This window comes from Chlorocebus sabaeus, chromosome 20, assembly GCF_047675955.1.
Source record: "Chlorocebus sabaeus isolate Y175 chromosome 20, mChlSab1.0.hap1, whole genome shotgun sequence".
Classification (NCBI taxonomy): domain Eukaryota; kingdom Metazoa; phylum Chordata; class Mammalia; order Primates; family Cercopithecidae; genus Chlorocebus; species Chlorocebus sabaeus.
In genome coordinates this window covers 41,398,268-41,418,894 of record NC_132923.1, presented here as the reverse complement: position 1 = coordinate 41,418,894, position 20,627 = coordinate 41,398,268, and the positions used below count along the sequence as shown (strand labels likewise).

The 20,627-nt window shown below is 37.9% G+C and overlaps 1 protein-coding gene across 5 annotated transcripts in view; it reads left to right on the top strand.

Annotated features, from left to right (window-relative positions):
* TLCD4 (TLC domain containing 4) overlaps positions 1 to 20,280 on the top strand; it is a 79,498-nt gene extending 59,218 nt beyond the window's left edge. For all 5 annotated transcript variants that reach the window (XM_007977882.3, XM_038003358.2, XM_038003353.2 and 2 more), the window contains one exon: positions 16,425 to 20,280. In XM_007977882.3, coding sequence (XP_007976073.1) covers positions 16,425 to 16,743 — 319 coding nt within the window. In that variant the 3' untranslated portion in view covers positions 16,744 to 20,280. The remainder of the gene's footprint in view (positions 1 to 16,424) is intronic.
* The last annotated feature ends 347 nt before the right edge of the window (positions 20,281 to 20,627 follow it).

Genomic DNA, 20,627 nt, shown 5'->3' with positions numbered 1-20,627 from the left:
AGGCACTAGACAACCACCTTTCTACTTTCTGTTTCTATGATTTTGACTACATATTTCATATAAATGGAATCATACAGTGTTTATCCTTTTGTGCCTGGCTTATTTTGCTTACTATAATGTCCTTAAAGTGCATCATGTTGTAGCATATAACAGGATTTTCTTCTTAAAGGCTGCATAATATTCCTGTTGTATGGGTAACACATTTTCCTTATGCATTCATCCGTCCATGGACATTGAGATTACTCGCACCCCTTGGCTATTGTGAATAATGCTGGAATGGACATGGGCATACAAATATATTTTTGAGACCCTGTTTCAAATTCTTTTGGATATATTTCTAGAAGTGGGATTGCTGGATCATATCATGGTCCTTTTAATTTTCTGATGAACCTTCATACAGTTTTCCATAATGCATACATCTTTTTACATTCCCACTTACAGTGCACAAGGGTTCTGATTTCTTCACGTCTTCATCAACACTTGGTGTTTTCTGTTCTTCTGATAGTAGCCATTCTAATGGGTGGAGGTGATATCTCATGTGTTTTTCTTTTTCTTTTCTTTTTTTTTTTTTTTGATACAGAGTCTCACTCTGGTTCCCAGGCTGGAGTGCAGTGGCATGATCTTGGCTCACTGCAGCCTTGACCTCTCAGGCTCAAAGGATCCTCCCACCTCAGTTTTCTAAGTAGCTGGGGCTTTAGGCATGTGCCACCACACCTGGCTAATTTTTGTATTTGTTGTAGAGATGGAGTTTCACCATGTTGCCCAGGCTGGTCTCCAACTCCTGGGCTCACGCGATCCTCCCACTTTGGCCTCCCAAAATTTTGGATTACAGGTGTAAGCCACCGTGCCTGGCTGGTCGTGTGGTTTTGATTCACATTTTACTTTGATTCATGCGTTTGTTGGCCATTTGTATATCTTTAAAGAATTGCCTGTTGAAGTTAATTGCCCATTTTTCCTTTTTTTTTTCTTTTTTTGATGCAGTTTTGCTCTGTCACCCAGTCTGGAGTGCAGTGGTGTGATCTTGGCTCACTGCAACCTCCACCTCCTGGGTTCCAGTGATTCGTGTGCCTCAGTCTCCTGAGTAGCTAGAATTACAGGCATACAGCACCATGCCCAGCTAATTTTGTATTTTTAGTGGAGATGGGGTTTTGCCATGTTGGCCAGGCTGGTCTCAAACTCTTGACCTCAAGTAGTCCTCCCACCTCAGCCTCCCAAAGTACTGGGATTACAGGCATGAGCCACTGAGCCCAGCCCTTTGCCCATTTTTAAATTGGGTTATTTATTTTGTTGTAGTAGTTCCTTCTATATTCTGAATATTAATACTTTATCCAATATATGATTTGGAAATATTTTCATCTATTCCATAGGTTGCTTTTTCACTCTGCTGATTGTTTCCTTTGATGTGCAGAAGATTTTAAAGTTGATGAAGTCCCATTTGTCTGTTCTTGTTTTTGTTGCCTGTGCTTTTTATATCATATCCAAAAAATCATTGCCAAGTCTAATATCCTGAGGCCTTCCCCTATATTTCCTTCTAGGAGTTTCATAGTTTGGTCTTATGTGTAGGTCTTTAATTCATTTTGAATTAATTTTTGTATATGGTATAGGGGTTCAACTTCATTCTTAGAATGTGGATATATAGTTTTTTCAGCACATTTGTTGAAGAGACTGTCTTTTCCCATTGTGTAGTCTTGGTACCCTTGTCAAGTCATTTGGCCATACATGCAAGGGTTTAATTTCTACAGTAGCTTCTAATTGACTTCCCTAATTCCAGATACAACCTCTCTCAGTCCTTTCCTCACAGTATTACCAGAATCATCTTTCTTACATTCCACTTTCACTACCTTATTTTTTCACTGAAAGCTGCATCCTGTTTACACATCTCTCTCTGACTTCTGAAGTTCTCTGTGATGTGCTCCATATGTCTTTGGCCTCTTTTTAAAAATTATTCATTAGAATCAGTTTTGTATCCTTACTGTCTTACGTTCCTTTGGGTTTTTCTCATATTTTTTCCTTTATTCATATCCTCTATTTTCTCCCCATCTTTGAGAAATTTATCCTTCAAGACTCAGTCAAAATCTAAAACCCAGGAAAGGCTTCTATGATTATATGTTGTCTTTTGTTATTTAGTACAGGGATAACACAGCAAGTTGGGAGTATTCCACATCAGAGACACGTAAGTTAGAGTGCTTACTCTGAATGAAGCCTTATGAATAATTTTGAAGATACTGGCCATCGGAGGCACAAGCAAAGCAGGAAGATATTCAGGACGATTGACAGGGCTCCCTAGGTCTGTGTGCATAGGGTATACTCTGGAACAAGATTACCTGTGAGGTCTCTTTTAAAAAATAATTTTATTTTTTAGTAAGATTTTTGTTTAACCACCAGACCACGTGGGAACCTGTGAGGTCTCTAAGTGATGTGTGCAGTTCATATCATTTACATAGAAGGAGCTCTCTTGGTGATAAAACACCTCCACTTAATCTTAAGTTACATAGCTTATGTGACATTCTCAAGGAGGTCAGATGTCATAAATCCATTAATTCCTGGGTCACTTACCATAAGCAATCCTAGACTAAGTATGTTCTGCTAAAAGCATCCCATAGATGAAGCCTCTCTTGCTACAAATTTTATTAGTCTCTTTATCAAGAGGTCTGGCATTAGTGTTTACCAGCTGATTAGCCTGGATCAGCTGTCTTTTTTCTTTTCTTCTTCTTTTTTTTTTTTTTTTGGTTGTTTTTTGGAGATAGAGTCTTGCTCTGTCATCCAGGTGGGAGTGCAGTGGTGTGATCTTGGCTCACTGTAACCTACACCTCCCGGATTCAAGCAATTCTCCTGCCTCAGCCTTCCGAGTAGCTGGGACTTCAGGCTCATGCCACCACACCTGTCTAACTTTTTGTATTTTAATGGAGATGGAGTTTAATGGTGTTGCCCAGGCTGGTTTCGAACTCCTGAGTTCAGGCAGTCTGCCCACCTCGGCCTCCCAAAGTGCTAGGATTACAGGCGTGAGCCACTGTGCCCGGCCTCTGTTTAATTTTTATTTTACTATTTATTTAGTTTTGAGATGGAGTTTCACTCCGTCACTCCGGCCGGAGTACAGTGGCATGATCTCGGCTCACTGCAACCCCAACCTTACAGGTTCAAATGGTTCTCCGGCCTCAGCCTCCTGAGTAGCTGGGATTATAGGCATCCGCTGCCACCTCACCTGGCTAATTTTTGTATTTTTAGTAGAGACGGGGTTTCACCATGTTGGCCAGCCTGGTCTCGAACTCCTGACCTCAGGTGATCCACCCACCTCAGCCTCCCGAAGTGCTGGGATTACAGGCATGAGCCACCGTGCCCAGCCCTTTTCTTTCTTTTTTTTTTTTTTGAGACAGAGTCTCACTGATATTCCTCCTGCTTATCTCCGGGTGAGTTCTTCCCTCCCAAGGTGTCAGCTCTTAACTATTTACTCATCTTGGTATAAGGGGCTATACCTTAGTTTTGGAATCAGATAAACTCAAGTTGCAATGACCTTGGACAAATTACTTAATATCCCTGTATCACAGTCATTTTATCTATGAAAAGAACATATTTAATATTACCGACTTCTCTGTATTATAGTCAAGTGTTTTCTTAGGTGGCGCATTGAATCAACATGTCTAAAGTAGCACAACATATTTCCCTCTATATTCAGTGCATGGCCCAGCTGTCCACTTGGTTACTGCTGCTCAGCATGGGTGAAGTGTTTTTGACTGTTTCTCCCTCACTATATTTGGTCTAGCATTAGGTCCTACCATATCACCTCCTAAATATTTCTCATCTTTACCACCTCTTTTCTGTCTCTACCTTCAGTGAGTTCACCATCTCTTGCTGGCTACCTTACCAGCTTCTAACTCCGTACTGTTTGGTAGAGTAACAACAAGCCACATATGAATATTTACATTTAAATCATTTAAAGGAAATAAAATTAAAAATTCAGTTCCTTAGTCTAACTTTTGGCATTTCTAGTGCTTTATGGCTCCATGTGGCCATACACAGAACCTACAGGTATGTGTGAGCAACATACCTTTAGTAGAACATTTTAATTATTGTGGAAAGTTCCTTTGGGCAGTGGGGCCCTAGGCCAGGTTGGCAAACCATGCACAGCTTATGGGTCAGCCCCTCTGCCTGTTTTTGTAAACAAAGTTATACTAGAGCACAGCCATGTTCACTTTTCTGCCATGATTGCTTTAACTCTACCATGGCAGAATTGCATAGTTCTGACAGAGAACAGATGGCCTCCAGCAGCTACTGCTTTAATGTTCACTATCTGGCTCTTTATGGAAATAGTTTTCCAGCCCTTGTCATAGACCATCTCCTGTCTCCCATCCTGTTCCCCTTTCGTCTCTCTTCTATATTATTATCTTCCACAGTAAAGATAATATATGACTTTGTAGGAGCCTACAACATAGCTTAAGAAGAAAAAAATATGCAGCTTCCTTGGTTAAGACCTCTCAGTGGCTCTGACTGCTTACAGGATAAAATATGAGCTCTTCAGTGTGACACAGAAAGCTCTGCAAGAAGAGCTGTCTTATCTCCTTCTGCCACATGGCCCATCAGACTCTTGTCTCACACCAACTTGTGCATCTGCTGGCAATGCCTCCTGTCTTCTTACTTGTTATTTAGGACTCAACCCAGGGATCATTTCCATCACTAAACCCCATCTCTTCCCAGGCTGAGTTGGATGCCTCTTACATATCCTTTCATAATAGCAACATATGTTTATATTACTATACTTAATGTATTTTATTACAAAGTTCTCTCTTTTTTATGTTTCCTATTTATCTTTACGTTTCATTAGATCAAGGGCCAAATTTTGTTAAACTTTGCATGGTCCAGTGTCCACACATTATCTGGCATGTAGTAGCCATTTGATTGCTTTTTGAATGAATGACTCCCCAGAGGTGATGAGTTAAGCTTTAGCTAATTCTGTCTCTTGAATATGATTCTGATTATGAGATTGTGAAGCAGGATAAAGCTACCTTTGACACTAATAGGCAGCTCCATTTGTTTTTGTTTAAAACTCTGTTTGAGAAATTATAAAATTAGAGGTAGTTTAATGTTATAATTTTATAGTAAAAAGTTATACCGTACCTTTTTCTAAAAGCATTGAACCCTTCCTAAGAAAAGGAGAACTGGGGTTAGAATATGAATAATAAATGGTATCATTAAGCAATAAGGAGATTATAACAATATTGAGCACAGCTTCTTAATCACTGTGAGAGTTTCCATAGTTTAGTTGCTTTCTTTTTTAGTTGGTGGTATTTTTATTTTCTCTCCATTTTAGAGCTTTGTATATAAGAAGGCACATGGCATGCATGTGCTGGGGTATACAGTGAAAAAGTACTGAAGTAGTTTAGACACCTGGGCTTCAGTGAAATTTCTGCTGCTGAATTACGCCCACACGCAGGTTTCTTTTGTATAAAGTAATTTAATGGTGCTAACTTCTTTCTTGCCTAAATGCTCTTAACTGTTTTTGAGGACATAGTTCATGAATTGGTATTGAAACTGAATACCTTGTAAAAGCTTTGCACCTATGCTTCTTAATATGTTCATTCAATATTTATTAAATACCTCTTCAGTACCTAAATGTCCCATTCTGTGACTTCAAGGAGCTTCAGATATAACGTCTAGCTTCATGTCTGTGTTTGAGAAAATAATACCTAAAAATATAAAATACAATTTTTTCTTTTTTCTACTAAAAACACAAAAATTAGCTGGGTGTGGTGGTGCATGCCTGTAGTCCCAACTACTCGGGACGCTGGGGCAGGAGAATCACTTGAACCCAGGAGGTAGAGGTTGCAGTGAGCCGAGATCATGCTCCTGCATTCCAGCCTGGGTGATAGAGTGAGACTCTGTCTCAAAAAAAAACAAAACAAACAAAAAAAAAACCAAAAAATTATTAACTCGTTGAATATTAACAATAATATTCCATGTTAACACCAAATTTTTGTGTGTGTATGAAAAATAACTGCATTGCCAAAACAACAACAACAAAACACCATTTTAGTAGGAACAGTGTCATTGTTTTACATTTTTGCAAATCTCTTTTAATATCTGGAATGATAGAATTCAGCTGGATTCTCAGATTGGCATCTGTTTTCAGTCTGTTGTGATATGTAGTGTTCAAAGCATATGAAAAATATCTGGACTCTCAGAGTTAATTATGCAATAGAAAAAAAGTATTTTAGTGGTCTTTTCAAACACTAATAATTGTCGATATTCCTTAATATGTCATCAAAATATACCAAGAGGTAGTTTCTTAAAGGGTAAGTAAATGTGAAATCTGAAACCATATCAATGAACTTTTCATACTCTGCTATAATCAAATTCATTGGGCTTTCTTCAGCTTTAACCTTTTTTTTTTCCTTTCTTTCTTTTTGAGATGGAGTCTCACATTGTCGCCTGGGCTGGAGTGCAGTGGCGCGATCTCGGCTCACTGCAACCTCTGCCTCCCAGGTTCAAGCAATTCTCCTGCCTCAGCCTCCTGAGTATCTGGGATTACAGGCACCTGCCACCATGCCTGGCTAATTTTTTGTATTTTTAGTAGTGACGGGGTTTCAATGTGTTGGCCAGGCTGGTCTTCAACTCCTGACTTCATGATCCACCCGCCTCAGCCTCCCAAAGTGCTGGGATTACAGGTGTGAGCCACCGCACCTGACAGGCCTTCAATCTTTTACATATGCATAATTTTGATTCATCATGTCTTGGTCATTGGGAAAATATTGGCTCATTGAGTTATGTAGGTCTTCTAAGTGTTGAACATTTATTAGATGACATTTAAAATATCACCACAGATCTCATTAGAAAAGTCTTTAAGTATTGAGAGGCTGTCAGGCTCACAGTTCCAGATACAAATTTTCCAATATTCTGATTTTCCTTTGAAAGTTCAAATTTTGTTGTTGGCATCAAAACTGTCAGTTGCTTTTCTTTATGTCACAAGCCCATTATTTTTTATTTTTGAGAGAGTGCCTGCCAGATGGCTCAAGCAATCATAGTTTATTGTTTTTTTTTTTTTTTTTCCAAGTAAAAATGGCATTCTGTGGAAGAACCTGGTAGTTTAGTTTACAATTCAAACCATCACTTGAGGGTTTTTCCTCAAGACAACCATTTTACTTTGCAGCGGAAATGCCTTATGTGTACTTCCCATTTTATCATATGGAATATTAAAAAGACACATACTCAGAGGTCATTTAATAAAAATAATAAATAATTCTTACTGCTTCATTAAGGGCATTTCTAACTGAAACTTTTCTTTTTTCTGGTGTGTGTGTGTGTTTTTTTGTTTTGTTTTGTTTTGTTTGTTTTTTTTTTGAGACGGAGTCTCGCTCTGTCGCCCAGGCTGGAGTGCAGTGGCCGGATCTCAGCTCACTGCAAGCTCCGCCTCCCAGGTTCACGCCATTCTCCTGCCTCAGCCTCCCGAGTAGCTGGGATTACAGACGCCTGCCACCTCGCCCGGCTAGTTTTTTGTATTTTTTAGTAGAGACAGGGTTTCACCGGGTTAGCCAGGATGGTCTCGATCTCCTGACGTCATGATCTGCCCGTCTTGGCCTCCCAAAGTGCTAGGATTACAGGCTTGAACCACTGCGCCTGGCCTCTGGTTTTGTTTTTAACTGCAAGCAAGCGTGTAGTGGGAAAGGATACAGTGGCCATTAATACCGTTTCTTTATTTGTGCTAAGATGCCAGCAATTTTATTTACTAGCGCTTTGCACTATCAGTATAGAAGTCAACACAATGAAAAAGGCAAGTAATGTTTTAATACTATTATTAAAATAATTTTATCCAGAAGACCTCCCAAAAAGGACTCAGGGGTACATAAACCACATTTTAAGACCTATCATTGATTGATATTTGTCATGTAAGGCTTCACAGAGAACGTGGCATACAAGCTTAAATGTTTTAGGACTTTTTTTAAAAAGAAGTGGATAGAGAGGGAAGGGCCTTCATTCAAGAAGGAAAGAATTAACATAGGATTTTGAAAAGTGAAATAAACATGCTATGGGAAAGAGAAAGTGACTGGTAGGATCAAAGAGTATGTGTTAGGAGGAGGGTGGATAGACATAGAGGATATTGAGTATCTGGGAGAGCTGATTGAACTTGACCCAGTGGACAGTGAGATTATAGTGGAGAAAGACATTCTGGAAAGAGCACTGAGTGGTTATAACTTTTGATATTTGTAGGATAGATTGTAACACTGGAGACAAAAGTTTGGGTTAGGTTATCCAGTTCTAAGTTGTGTGAATGAACAGTATAATTTCATTAGTTCAGAAAGTAAATAAGAGTCCATATTAAGCTGTGGGACTAGAGAGATGACAAAATAGAGATTTTGAAGAAATAAAATGAAATTGGCAATGAATGGATAAATTAGAGAATACAGACAAGCTTAAGACAAATCCTATATTGGACCCAGAGAAATGTGCCCATCAAAAGTGATAGAGAATTAGGAAGACTTGGAGGGAAGTTGACGAATTTAGTTCGAAGATACTGGATAAGAGGACAAACACAGCCTCTGAGTGGAAATTTAGTGAGAGCTCGAGAGAGGAATGTTTGGATGATCAGAATAAGGTGATATTTTAACCTGTGAGAAAAGATGGTATTTAGAAGATTAGAGTTAAATGTTTAAGATTGCCAGGCATGGTGGCTCACGCCTGTAATCCCAGTACTTTGGGAGGCTGAGGCAAGTGGATCATGAGATCAGGAGATCGAGACCATCCTGGCCAACATGGTGAAACCCCGTCTCTACTAAAAGTACAAAAAAAAAATTAGCTGGGTGTGGTGGTGGGTACCTGTAGTCCCAGCTACTCAGGAGACTGAGACAGGAGAATCGCTTGAACCTGGGAGGCGGAGGTTGCAGTGATCCGAGATCGCACCACTGCACTCCAGCTAGTGACAGAGCGAGACTCCGTGTCAAAAATCGACCAAAAAACAACAACAACAACAAAAACAAAACAAAACAAAAAAACAAGATTGGAAAATCAGAGAAAGAAGAGTAGATATAATGAAGGAATAATTTAGGAGTAGTAAGGGAACCAACATAATATGGAGCTGGAGGGAAACTTGTCTAAAATTCAGTTCTTAAATTCCTAACCTTCCAGGGTTAATATTTATTAAATATTAAATACAAATGTTTACATGCCTGAAGAAATTACATTTGCAACTAAGATGTAAGTAGAGTCAGCTCACAGCCCAGTCCCTTCACAGTGTTCTGGAAACAGTACAGCATCCAAATCCTTATTGGAGTTTTTCCAAGGATGTCAACAAAGATCCAGTTTGTTACTCACAACAGCACTTCTTAAAATTCTCTTCATTCCTCTTGGACTCACAATATCTCGACCCCACAGCTTTCCCAAGGCTCTCTCAAACTTCTGACTCTCAACTCCTCTAAAACTCAATAAACCAGTGCCATCAAGGATCAATTATTTGTCCCTGTCCTCTTTTCTCACTTTTTTTTCTGTACCTGCAAATAGCCCTCCATCCGCTTTCCAAATGTGAATTAGAGCAAATAATGCCTAGTTTTTACACTTTTTCTAGTTTTTACACAATTTTTAGGGAGTACAATACCTCCACACAGTTAACTCCCAGTAAACTTAATGAGAAGGTTCAAGTTCCTTTAGAAGGGTAGGAGGAGGAATAATTGCTAAATGACCAAAGTTAGGATTTCCTCTCTGGAGTCAATGGAGGATTGTATTAATAAATACATACATTTTGCTGTCTTTTATACCTGTTTTAGTAATAACAGTAAATGGTGGGTAAAAGAAAGTGTTGTTCTCCTTCTTTCCTTCCTTCCCACATGCGTGTTTTCCTCCCTTCCCGTCTTTCCTCTCAGATTCAGTACATACTTTCACAAACTGTTAGCCTTTATTTGCTAGAATGAAAGAATGTTCTAATTAGGTAAGAAGAGGTGGATTCCAACAAAATAAGTGATCTTTCTGCCATGGAAGAGGAAGGTAAGGAGGACAGTTATATAAATATTATTTCACCTTGAACTGATATTTGGGGTCTTTCCTTTGAAAGAAACTGGTTTAAAGACCAGGCACTGGTTAGATGGAAAAATTGGCAGAAGCTAACACTATGGTTAAGGGGAAGCTATGGGTGACCACCTTCTTTTGTAGAGTTGCAGTCATATCATATTGGGTTTGGGAGTGGAGTAAGAATGTCTGTGAATATGTCTGACTTCCCTTTCAAAAAATTGGCAGAGAAGAGAAGCGGTGGAGGGGAGGTTTTTGGATTAGGAGGAATTGAGCATGTTGGTAAAAGAAGAAAGAATCAATTTATAGAAGGGGAACTTGATAGAGCAAGGGAAAGCAGGGTAGTTCATTGAGTAAATCCTAGAAGGTGAGGACTCTTCTGTGAGTTGAAAGGTAAAGGGGCCTGAGAAGAATTTTTGAGATCTTGGGGTCAGAGTGGAAGGAATTCATGGTTGATGGACTCTAATGCAGTTGACTCCCGAACAACATGGGTTTGAACTGTATGAGTCCACTGACACATGGAGTTTTTTCAATAAAATTTGCACTAAGTGTGCCTGCCTTTCCTCCAACTTCTTCACCTCTTCCACCCTGCCACCCCTGTGACAGCAGGACCAACTCCTCTTACTCAAGGCTAGTTAACGTGAAGACGACAAGAGTGAAGACCTTTACAAAGATCCACTTTCACTTAATAGTACATATATTTTCTTTTCTTTATGATTTTCTTTTCTATAGAAAATAATGTTTTTCTCTAGCTTACTGTATTGTAAGAATATAGTATATGATGCAAATAACATAAAATAATGTTAATTGACTTTTATGCTGTTGGTAAGGCTTCTGGTCAACAATCAGCTACTAGTAGATAAATGTGAGCAAGTCAAAAGTCAAGGAATTTTCAACTGCGTGGGAAGTCAGCACCCCTAACCCTGGCATTGCTCAAGAATTAACTGTATCTCAGTAATAGAAGGAACCAGATACTCTGATGGGATTGAGAGACAAAAGTGAATGAGGAAGGGAATTGACTTGAATGGCAGGACATGTTTGGAAGCAACTATATGGGAACTATGGAGTTAAATGAAAGGATTGTCAAGCCAATTTGAGAATTCTGCTGAAGTTCAAATCTTTTAAAATTATATTTGTGCCATTTATCTTAATATGTCAAGATTGGTGGGTAATTATATTTATTGAATTTACAGTATGGGGGAAGTTCTTACTCTGTGTCATGGCAGCTTCATAGTACAAAGGAGGTACTATCATTTATCCTCATTTATAGAGAGAACAAACATAGAGGTCAATAGCAGAGAGAGCTAAGACCACACAGTTACTCCATGACAGAACCAGGCTTTCAACCCAGGCAGCCTGACTGCAGAGCACCCTATGTACTCTTCACATCATTCTGTATTGCCTAAGGAAAGCTGGCTTGATGAAACACTGGAGATCAGCAGAGTGGGTGAGATAGATTAAGTGGCAAGAGAACGGAGGGTGCTGATGTGTGTTCTGAAGTTAACTTGGAGATTGGATTAGGTAGGAAAGGAAGTGAAATCATGGAGGCTGATAGAGAGGGATTTGAGGATTTGAAGGTCAAAGAAGTAGTTTAGGTGAGATTGGGTAAAGAGACATATGGAAGGCTTATGATTAGAGAGGAATGGATTCGTTGAGGTATAATATTTCTTGAGTAATTCCAAGGCTGCCATGTAGTCAAAGAAATGAATGGCTGAAGGAGAAGGGAAGCCTTTGGAGAAGAGAAGGCTGGAGGATCAGAGACCTGGATTAGAATGTGGATGTCATTGCTTTAGTGGTGGTTTTCCTGTTTGCAATATTATTTCATTAATTTAGCCATTGCTATCTAAATAGTCTCTCTTAATTGTCTTGGATAATTTAGCTCTTTTATCCTACGTAAACTTATAAAACATAACACATCTCTTATCCTATATAAATTATTTGATATTTTAATCACTCAAAATATTTTCAGGCTTTTTAACTATTAATTTTTAGTTTCTTATGTTGAACAATTTTAGCTTAATCATGACTAATTCAGTTAAATTGAATATTAAGATACACGGATGTTTTACTGCCTTTGCAATTTGATTTCTAAAATGATGTAAAATTAGGCAAGGCAGTTTTTTTAAGAAAGCAAAAGTGGAATACAGCGAATGTTTGCTGAACTTTTTAAAAAACTTTTTATCTTTAGAATAGTTTTATATTTACAGAAAAATCAGAAGGCTGATACAGAGGGTCCCCATGTACCCCACACCCCGCTTTCCCTATTGTTGGCATCATAGATCAGTAGGGTGCAGTTGTTACAGTTAGCGAACCAACGTTAATATCTTATTGTTAACTGAAGTCCATACTTTGTGTAGATTTCTTTCGTTTTTGCCCAGTGCCCCTTTTCTGTCCCAGGATCCCTTCCAGAATGCCACACTACATTTAGTTTCATGTCTGCTTAGGCTACTGTTGGCTGTGATCGTTTCTCAGATGTCCCCTGTCTTTGGTGACCTTGATGGTTTTGAGGAGTACTGATCAGGTGTTTTGTAGACTGTCCCTCAATTTGGGTTTGTCTGATGTTTTTCTCGTGATTACACTGGGGCTATGGGGTTTGGGGAGGAAGACCACCGAGGGACAGTGCCATTCTCATCACATATATTAGGACTGCATGCTGTGAACATGATTTAATCATTGTTGATGTTAAGCTTGTTCACCTGAGGTAGTGTTTGTCAGGTTTCTCCATTTTAAAGTTATTCCTCACACCTGCCCTTCCCCTGCCCCTTCTATACTGTACACTTTGGAAGGAAGTCACTCTGTGTATTACTTTGCTGGGGCTGCGATAAAAAATGCCACAGTCTGGGTGACTTAACAGAAATGTGTTTTTGCAGTGTTGGCAGCTGGAAGTCCAGGATCAAGGTGCCTGCAGGGTTGGTTCCTGGTGAGGCGCCTCTCCTTTTCTTGCAGAAGGCAACTTCTCTCTGTGTCCTCACATGGCCTCTTCACTGTGTGTGCATGGAGGGAGAGAGGGAGAATTTTGGTCTCTCTCTTCTTTTAAGGGCATTGGTCCTATTGGATTGGGGCCTGACCCTTGTGACTTTATTTAACCTTAATTGCCTTCTTAAAGAACCTATCTCGAAATACAGTCACTTTGGGGCTTTAGGGCTTCAGCATAAGAATTTAGTGGGAAACAGTTCAATACATTACACTATACACAGCCCACACTTGAAGAGTAGGGGTTTATGCTTTACCTCATTGAAGGTGTGATTTCTACATAAATTATTTGCAGTTATTCAGAACAGATTTGTTTCTTCTCCCCTATTCATTTATATCAATATTGATTTCTGGATATTTATACTTTAGGTTATAACCCAATGCAACATTATTTATTTTGTTGCTCATATTGTGAGTTTTGGACTTGGAATGCTCATTTGGTTGGTTTCTGTGTTCCTTTGACATAAAGATACATCATTTTGTTTCTTGAGCACTTTCTTGTTCTCTGGCCCTAAATGATACTCTAACAGGTTCATATTGTATATTGTGTATTCTCTGTTCCCAGCCCTCAAATCAGGTATTTCTCAAGGAGCCCTAGTTTCTCTCATGGAGAGTGGTATTAGAAGCCAACATGTGGATGCCATGTGTGCTTATTGTTACTGAGGCATCATGGTTTCTATGGGCTCCTAGCTGACAGAACCTGGAAATATGCTGACCTGTGCGTATACATGTATCTATAATTATTTCTGTATGTATGCATTTATAGCTATATCAAGCTAAAATAGCTCACTGTTTCCAAATCTAATCCAGTATCTCATGCCAAAAATCTAGCCTCTTCTTGCTTGTCTGAAACTTTTCACTCCAACAATGAGAAACCTGGTTCCCACTATTTTTCATCAAACAAATCTATTTATTTGTTCAGTCCTGATACACATGTATAATGGTTTCAGAATTGTCAACCATTTTTGCCATGAGCTAGAGTACATTGCCTGTACACAGTTTCTTTTGCCTTTGTCTTATTGTCTCCATTCATCTTTGAAGTCACTTAGGTCAGCACCTCTTTCTACCTTAGTCCTTTCAGGGATGTTGTATCATCCATTTGTAACAGTTAAGATTTGTTTGTCACTGTTTGCATTGCATCCTGGCATCCCTCAACCTCCTGATTGTTTAAAATTTTGCATACATCAGGTTCACTTTTTGGGCACTTCTGTGGGTTTTGATAAGTGCATAATGTCATGTATCAAACACTATAGTGTTATGCACAACAGTTTCACCACTCTAAAATGTCCCTTGTTTTACCTACTCAATCCCCTTCTACTCTTTCCAAAACTCTGGAAACCACTGCTCTGTTTTCTGTCTTGATACTTTTGCTTTTTCTAGAATGTCTACAAATGGAATCATACAGTATACAGGATTTTCAGAATGGTTTCATTTACTTAGCACTTTAGATTCATTCTTGCTGTTACATGAATTGATAGTTTATTTGTATTGCTAAGTAGTATTCCACTGTATGGATATACTGTAATGTTTGTCCATCTTGATGGCTTGTAGTTGTTGGCAGTTATGAATAAAGCTGGTGTAAACATGTATGCAGCTTTTGTGTGGACATACATCTTTTAATCAGTGGAAAAATACCTAGGAATGTGATTGCTGGTTTGTGTACTATGAATATGTTTAGTTTTATGCCTGCTAAACTGTCTTCTAAAGTGGTTGTACCATTTTGCATTCCTAGCAGCAATGAGTGAGTGTTCTTGTTCCACACCCTTGCCAGCAATTGTTATTGTCCATTTTTGGGGATTTTAGCTATTTTAATAGGTGTATAGTATAGTATCTTGTTGCTAAAATTTGCTCGCTTTCTTCCTTTCCTTTCCTTTCCTTTCCTTTCCTTTCCTTTCCCTCCCCTGCCCTGCCCTGCCCTGCCCTGCCCTGCCCTGCCCTGCCCTGCCCCGCCCCGCCCCGCCCCGCCCCGCCCCGCCTCGCCTCCACTCCTTTCTTTCTTTCCTTTCTTTCCTTTCTTTCTTTCTCTCTCTTATCTTGAGATGGAGTCTCACTGTTATTGCCCAGGCTGGAGTGCAATGGCACAATTTTAGCTCACTGCAACCTCTGCCTCCCAGGTTCAAGAGATTATCCTGCCTCAGCCTCTCAAGTATCTGGAATTACAGACATGCGCCACCACACCCAGCTAATTTTGTGTTTTTAGTAGAGATGGGGTTTCGCCATTTTGGCCACACTGGTTTCTTTCCTTTTCTTTTTTTTTTTTTTTTTGAGATGGAGTCTCGCTCTGTCGCCCAGGCTGGAGTGCAGTGGTGTGATCTTGGCTCATTGCAACCTCCGCCTCCTGGGTTCAAGCAGTTCTTTGCCTCAGCCTCTGAGTAGCTGGGATTACAGGTGCCTGCCACCACGCCTGGCTAGTTTTTGTATTTTTAGTAGAGACGGGGTTTAACTATCTTGGCCAGGCTGGTCTTGAACTCCTGACCTGATGATCCACCTGCCTCAGCCTCCCAAAGTGCTGGGATTACAGGCGTGAGCCACTGCACCCAACTGAACATGATGGTTTCAAACCCCTGACCTCAGGTGATCCACCCACCTCGGCTTCCCAAAGTGCTGGGATTACATGTGTGAGCCACTGAAATTTGCACTTTCTAATGACAATAGTGAACATCTTTTTATATGCTTATTTTTCATCTGTATATATTTTCTGATGAGATGTTTGTTATGCTCTTTTGCCAGTGTTTTAATTGGGTTGTTTCTTATCGTTGACTTTTAAGAATTCTTTGTGTACTCTGTATATATGTACTTTATCATACATGTATATTTTAAATATGTTTTCCTAGTGTGTGGTTGTCTTTTCTTTAACAGTGTCTTTCACAGAGCAAGTTTTAATTTTAATGAAGTCCAACTTACCAACTTTTTCTTCCATGGATGATGCTTTTGGTGTTGTATCTAAAATATCACCACCAAATGCAAGATCATGCAGGTTTTTTCCCCTGTTTTCTTACAGAAGTTTTATAGTTTTGCATTTTACATTTAGGTCTATGATCCATTTTGAGTTAATTTTTGTGTAAGGTGTGAGATCTCTGCTTAACTTCATTTTTCTCCATGTGGATATATAATTTTGCACAGCTTGTTGAAAAGACTTTTTTCCTCCCTGAATTACCTTTATGCTTTTGTCAAAAATCAGTTGAGTATATTTGTGTGGGTCTATATCTGAGCTCTCTTTTCTCTTCCATTGGTTTATTGATTCTTTCACCAACACCATGCTGACTTGATTACTGTTGCTTTATAGTAAGTCTTGGAAATGGGTAGTGCGAGTCCTCCAACTTTTTCTTTTTTCAGCATTGTGTATGCTATTCTAGGCCCTTTGCTCCTCCTTCACTGAATTTTAAAATTTAAAAACTAAAATAAAAATGGTTAATCCTCAGAGAGGCAGTGTAAATATGATGTTTCTTTAATTCATTTTTCAGGTGGTTCTTTGAAGCTCTGAAGTATCCCAAGTTTTCTAAAGCTATCGTTATCAATGGAATACTCATGACAGTAGTATTCTTCATCGTGCGGATTGCCTCAATGCTTCCTCATTATGGCTTCATGTATTCCGTGTATGGAACAGAACCCTACAAAAGGCTTGGAGTTTTAATCCAGTTATCCTGGGTCATTAGTTGTGTTGTTTTGGATGTGATGAATGTCATGTGGATGATCAAAATTTCAAAAGGTTGCATCAAAGTCATCTCTCACATCAAACAAGAGAAAGCCAAAAATAGTCTTCAGAATGGAAAACTTGATTAAAGGAGTGCTACCGATAAGCAAACTTCGTTACTACCCAGTATTATATCTGCTGATAGGGTGAATTCTTGGCATGTTCTTGTGTATCTTTATTAATTATAATTGTTATTCAGGATTTCAGTGTCATTTTTTTTAACCTTTAGAAAAGAGAAGGCCGGGCGCGGTGGCTCATGCCTGTAATCCCAGCACTTTGGGAGGCCAAGGTGGGTGGATCACTGAGGTCAGGAGTTCGAGACTAGCTTGGCCAACATGGTGAAACCCCATCTTTACTAAAAATACAAAAAAATTAGCTGGGCGTGGTGGTTGGCGCCTGTAATCCCAGCTACTTGGGAGGCTGAGGCAGGAGAATCACTTGAAACCGGGAGATGGAGGTTGCAGTGAGCTGAGATTGTGCCACTGCACTCCAGCCTGAGTGACAGAGCAAGACTCCGTCTCAAAAAAAAAAAAAAAAAAAAGTAAAATTAAAATTAAGTTTTCATCCCAAGATGTCTTTTCTGCCTTTCTTTTGCCTTATTTATAAGCATGGATAAAAATCTTAAAGGTTTAAATAAAAATGATCAATATAATGGTGAATCTTTTGAGAAATCTCTTAACTGCATTGGTATTTTTCTCTGTGAAAGATGACTATGATAATCTGGTACAAAAGGTTTTATGTCACCAATTTTGCTGAAAGAATGGGAACTGCTTTTAAATCTGTAAATAGCTCTTAACATTTGTTGTATGCACTGTTTTCTTACTATGGCTGTCAACACTTGTGTAGGGTTTAATTTCTAAATTGTTGGCATGTTCTTTTTCTCAGGCTATTCAGAAGTAACAACATTTTTCATTTCAGACATGCAATCACCTATTAATGATGAAATATTTTACCACTTTGGGAATATTTAATTAGTTTAGTCATGGAGAATACACCCCACATTTTAAGATTTCTCAAATATCACTGTCTTATTTCTATTTTAGCATTTTATCAAATTATTGCTTTTTTATTTTATAGTAAGGCTTAAGACAGATTATAGACCTCCTTAAGAGATGAATTTCTTCGTCTAAAAATGCATGTCGATAGAGGACTATTTAGGCTAATAGGAGGAATCATTAAGAAAAAAAGCTTTATTATCCCTATCTGCTTTCCTTGCATTTTTTCTGTGAAAAATATTTTCTGTTTGCAAAATCTTCCCTGAGTTCTGAACCCAGCACCATCAGTACCAAAGTCTTATGCAATAGGTATTTATTATGCTCCTGAAATAGGCCTCTTCTTGATGAGACCCAAACTATTACAAAAAATCAGTGTTCATATTTTACTCACAATTCATACCCGTCCTTACTTAGTTGGCATTTTAATGCTTTGAATTTCTGTCTATCTTAAAGCACAGAAAAAAAGGAAGGTAATTTAATCCAAGTATTCTATCATCAAAATTATTGTCTGATTATATGAAGATAGATGACTGGCGGCTCTGGTTGTGTGTGTATGTGTTTTGCTTTTACTTTGATTCTTGCAATCCAAATATAGAATTATATATTTATCTATTATTGCCTTTATTTATTTTTTAAGCACTTGAGTTTAATGATTATTCTTACCTGAGAAAGGAAGAAATTTAATTCTACCAGTGATGAATACTTGAAATTAATTGAACTCATGCCAAAAGATGTAATCCATTCAGTTTCGCGGTTTGAAGGAGAATGTTTGACTCACTTTCATTGTTCATGCTAGCTGAATATAATCAAGACTTTTGATTTGATTTGATTTGATTATTCAATGCAGATAGAGCCTGATAAGTTTTAGAACATTTAAAGAAGATTGAAATCTCAGTCAATAACTAAGTGATAAAATGAGATTGATTGACTTATACTAGGTACATTTATTTTTGAAAGAATTAATGTAAAATAATAGTTATTTTTAAAGCAGCTAATATTACACTGATAATTTGTTGCTAAATTTAATGCTGTCAACACCATAGGTGCTTAAATATGTACTGGTTAACTAGAGGGGGGTAGGAAAGCAAGTGATTTTATCTTGTTCTTACCTTTTTGCAGGAAAAGTGGCTTTAAAAAATTTACATAATAAAAATATTTTGGAAATTCTTTCTTTTAGAAAGATACCTTGAGATAAATATTTTTTGACTCTGGATATTTCTCTAGTTCTGAACATAGATTTTAAACCCACTATCAAAATGAAGACAGTATAAAGCTATAATATTAGTGAGTCTCTGTGTAGCAGTTTGTTTTTATAGTTACTATTCCATGCTTAAAACTTCATTCTTACTTTCATTAATGTTACCCTTCACTGGTATAGCCACTCACTAAATAAGTGTATTTAAAATATCAAAATTTTGAACTAAAGTTTGTGATTCCCTTATTCAGCAATCCTTAACTTATGCTGGCTGCATGACAGTTAATTCAACATCCAGATTAAATACCCTAAAGTAGCTTCTACATATTTCCTCATACAACAGACATGGAATGGAAGTGCCACTAGAAACTGCCCTGCTACTTTAAGTCTGACCTTTGCAGGAGTTACACTTTGCTGTTCTATGATTGTATTCACCTACCTAAAATACAAATGAAGATGGAACATATCATTTACTACACGATGAATTTTTCATTTATTAAATGAAAAACGTTTGCTAGACATTTTAAATATTCAGTATTTTGACTACACAGATTAAATGATTCTATCAGGCATTCTGACATTTAACAACTCTATTAAAATATTTATAGAAAAATAAAAGCAAATTGATAAAAATTTTTGAGCAATTCTATTTTTGTAGAAAAAAATGACAACCTGTAATTATAAAGATGTTTTTTGAATGTGTAGTATCCTAGACAATAAAAGTTCTTGTGAAACTTAACAATGAATGAAAACCAACTAATAGCATGCAAGATCATAGATCCTGCATTAAATTTTTATTTGTGAAAATTTGAAAATTATGAGCTTTAACTTACAAAGTTTGCCTTCTTAGGTCTAAAGTCTTTTAAAGGATTATTTGCATTTATGTAAATCTCAAAATGAAGTTACATATGAGTGCAAAGAAATTAACTTCTGCTCAAATATGTGTTGATACCCTACAGTAAGTTGAATGAAATTTTTATCCCAACTGTTTGATTTTGTTATTTCATGGACTAGCCTTATGTTAAGTGAAATAATAGTTATGTTGTTACCACCCCTAAGAGTGACTCTCATATATTATGGATGACCCAGGACTGTCTTAAAGGTCTAGTTTTAAAAACTGCCTAGTTTGTAAGTATTTGAATCCAGTTTCTTTTCTAAATTTTAATAATTTGACTCAAAATTTTTGCTACAGGGTCAACTTTTAAATTGTATACTTCCTCTGAGGCACACTGGGCATTTGGAGAATGGTTCTTCACTGGTGTTGAGAGCCAGGTTTACTATTGGTTGCACCATCTGTTATCAGGCATGCAGAAACATTTTTCTTCTGGAGAAACAGGGGAAAGTGTTGTTACAGTGTACATGTTTTGTCTGTGTCATTTTTTAAGGGAAATAAACATGTTCCAAAAGATGCTGTTAAAATAAATATTTGAACACGTTTTCTGTTTCTAGGCTGCTCTTAATTCCAAACATTTAAATAAATGTGCATTTGAATGGCTTTAAGTGGTTTAGTCTATTAGCTGAAATGGAATAGTTCACGTATTGACATCATCAATAATACTTCATGAAAGTTTATGTATTTTTATGTGTTTGGATTCCATAAGAAGTTGAACTTAGATAATTTTATCAAGAGTAGCACAGTGTTTCTCAGGTGCAAGCCGGCATACAGTGAGACCCTTCCTGTGTCTCTGGATGCACATAGACCTTCCCAACCTTAAACACAGCTCCTTGAAATACATTAAAGCTACTGAAAGTGAGCTCTGATGCAAAACACATGTGAGGTGTA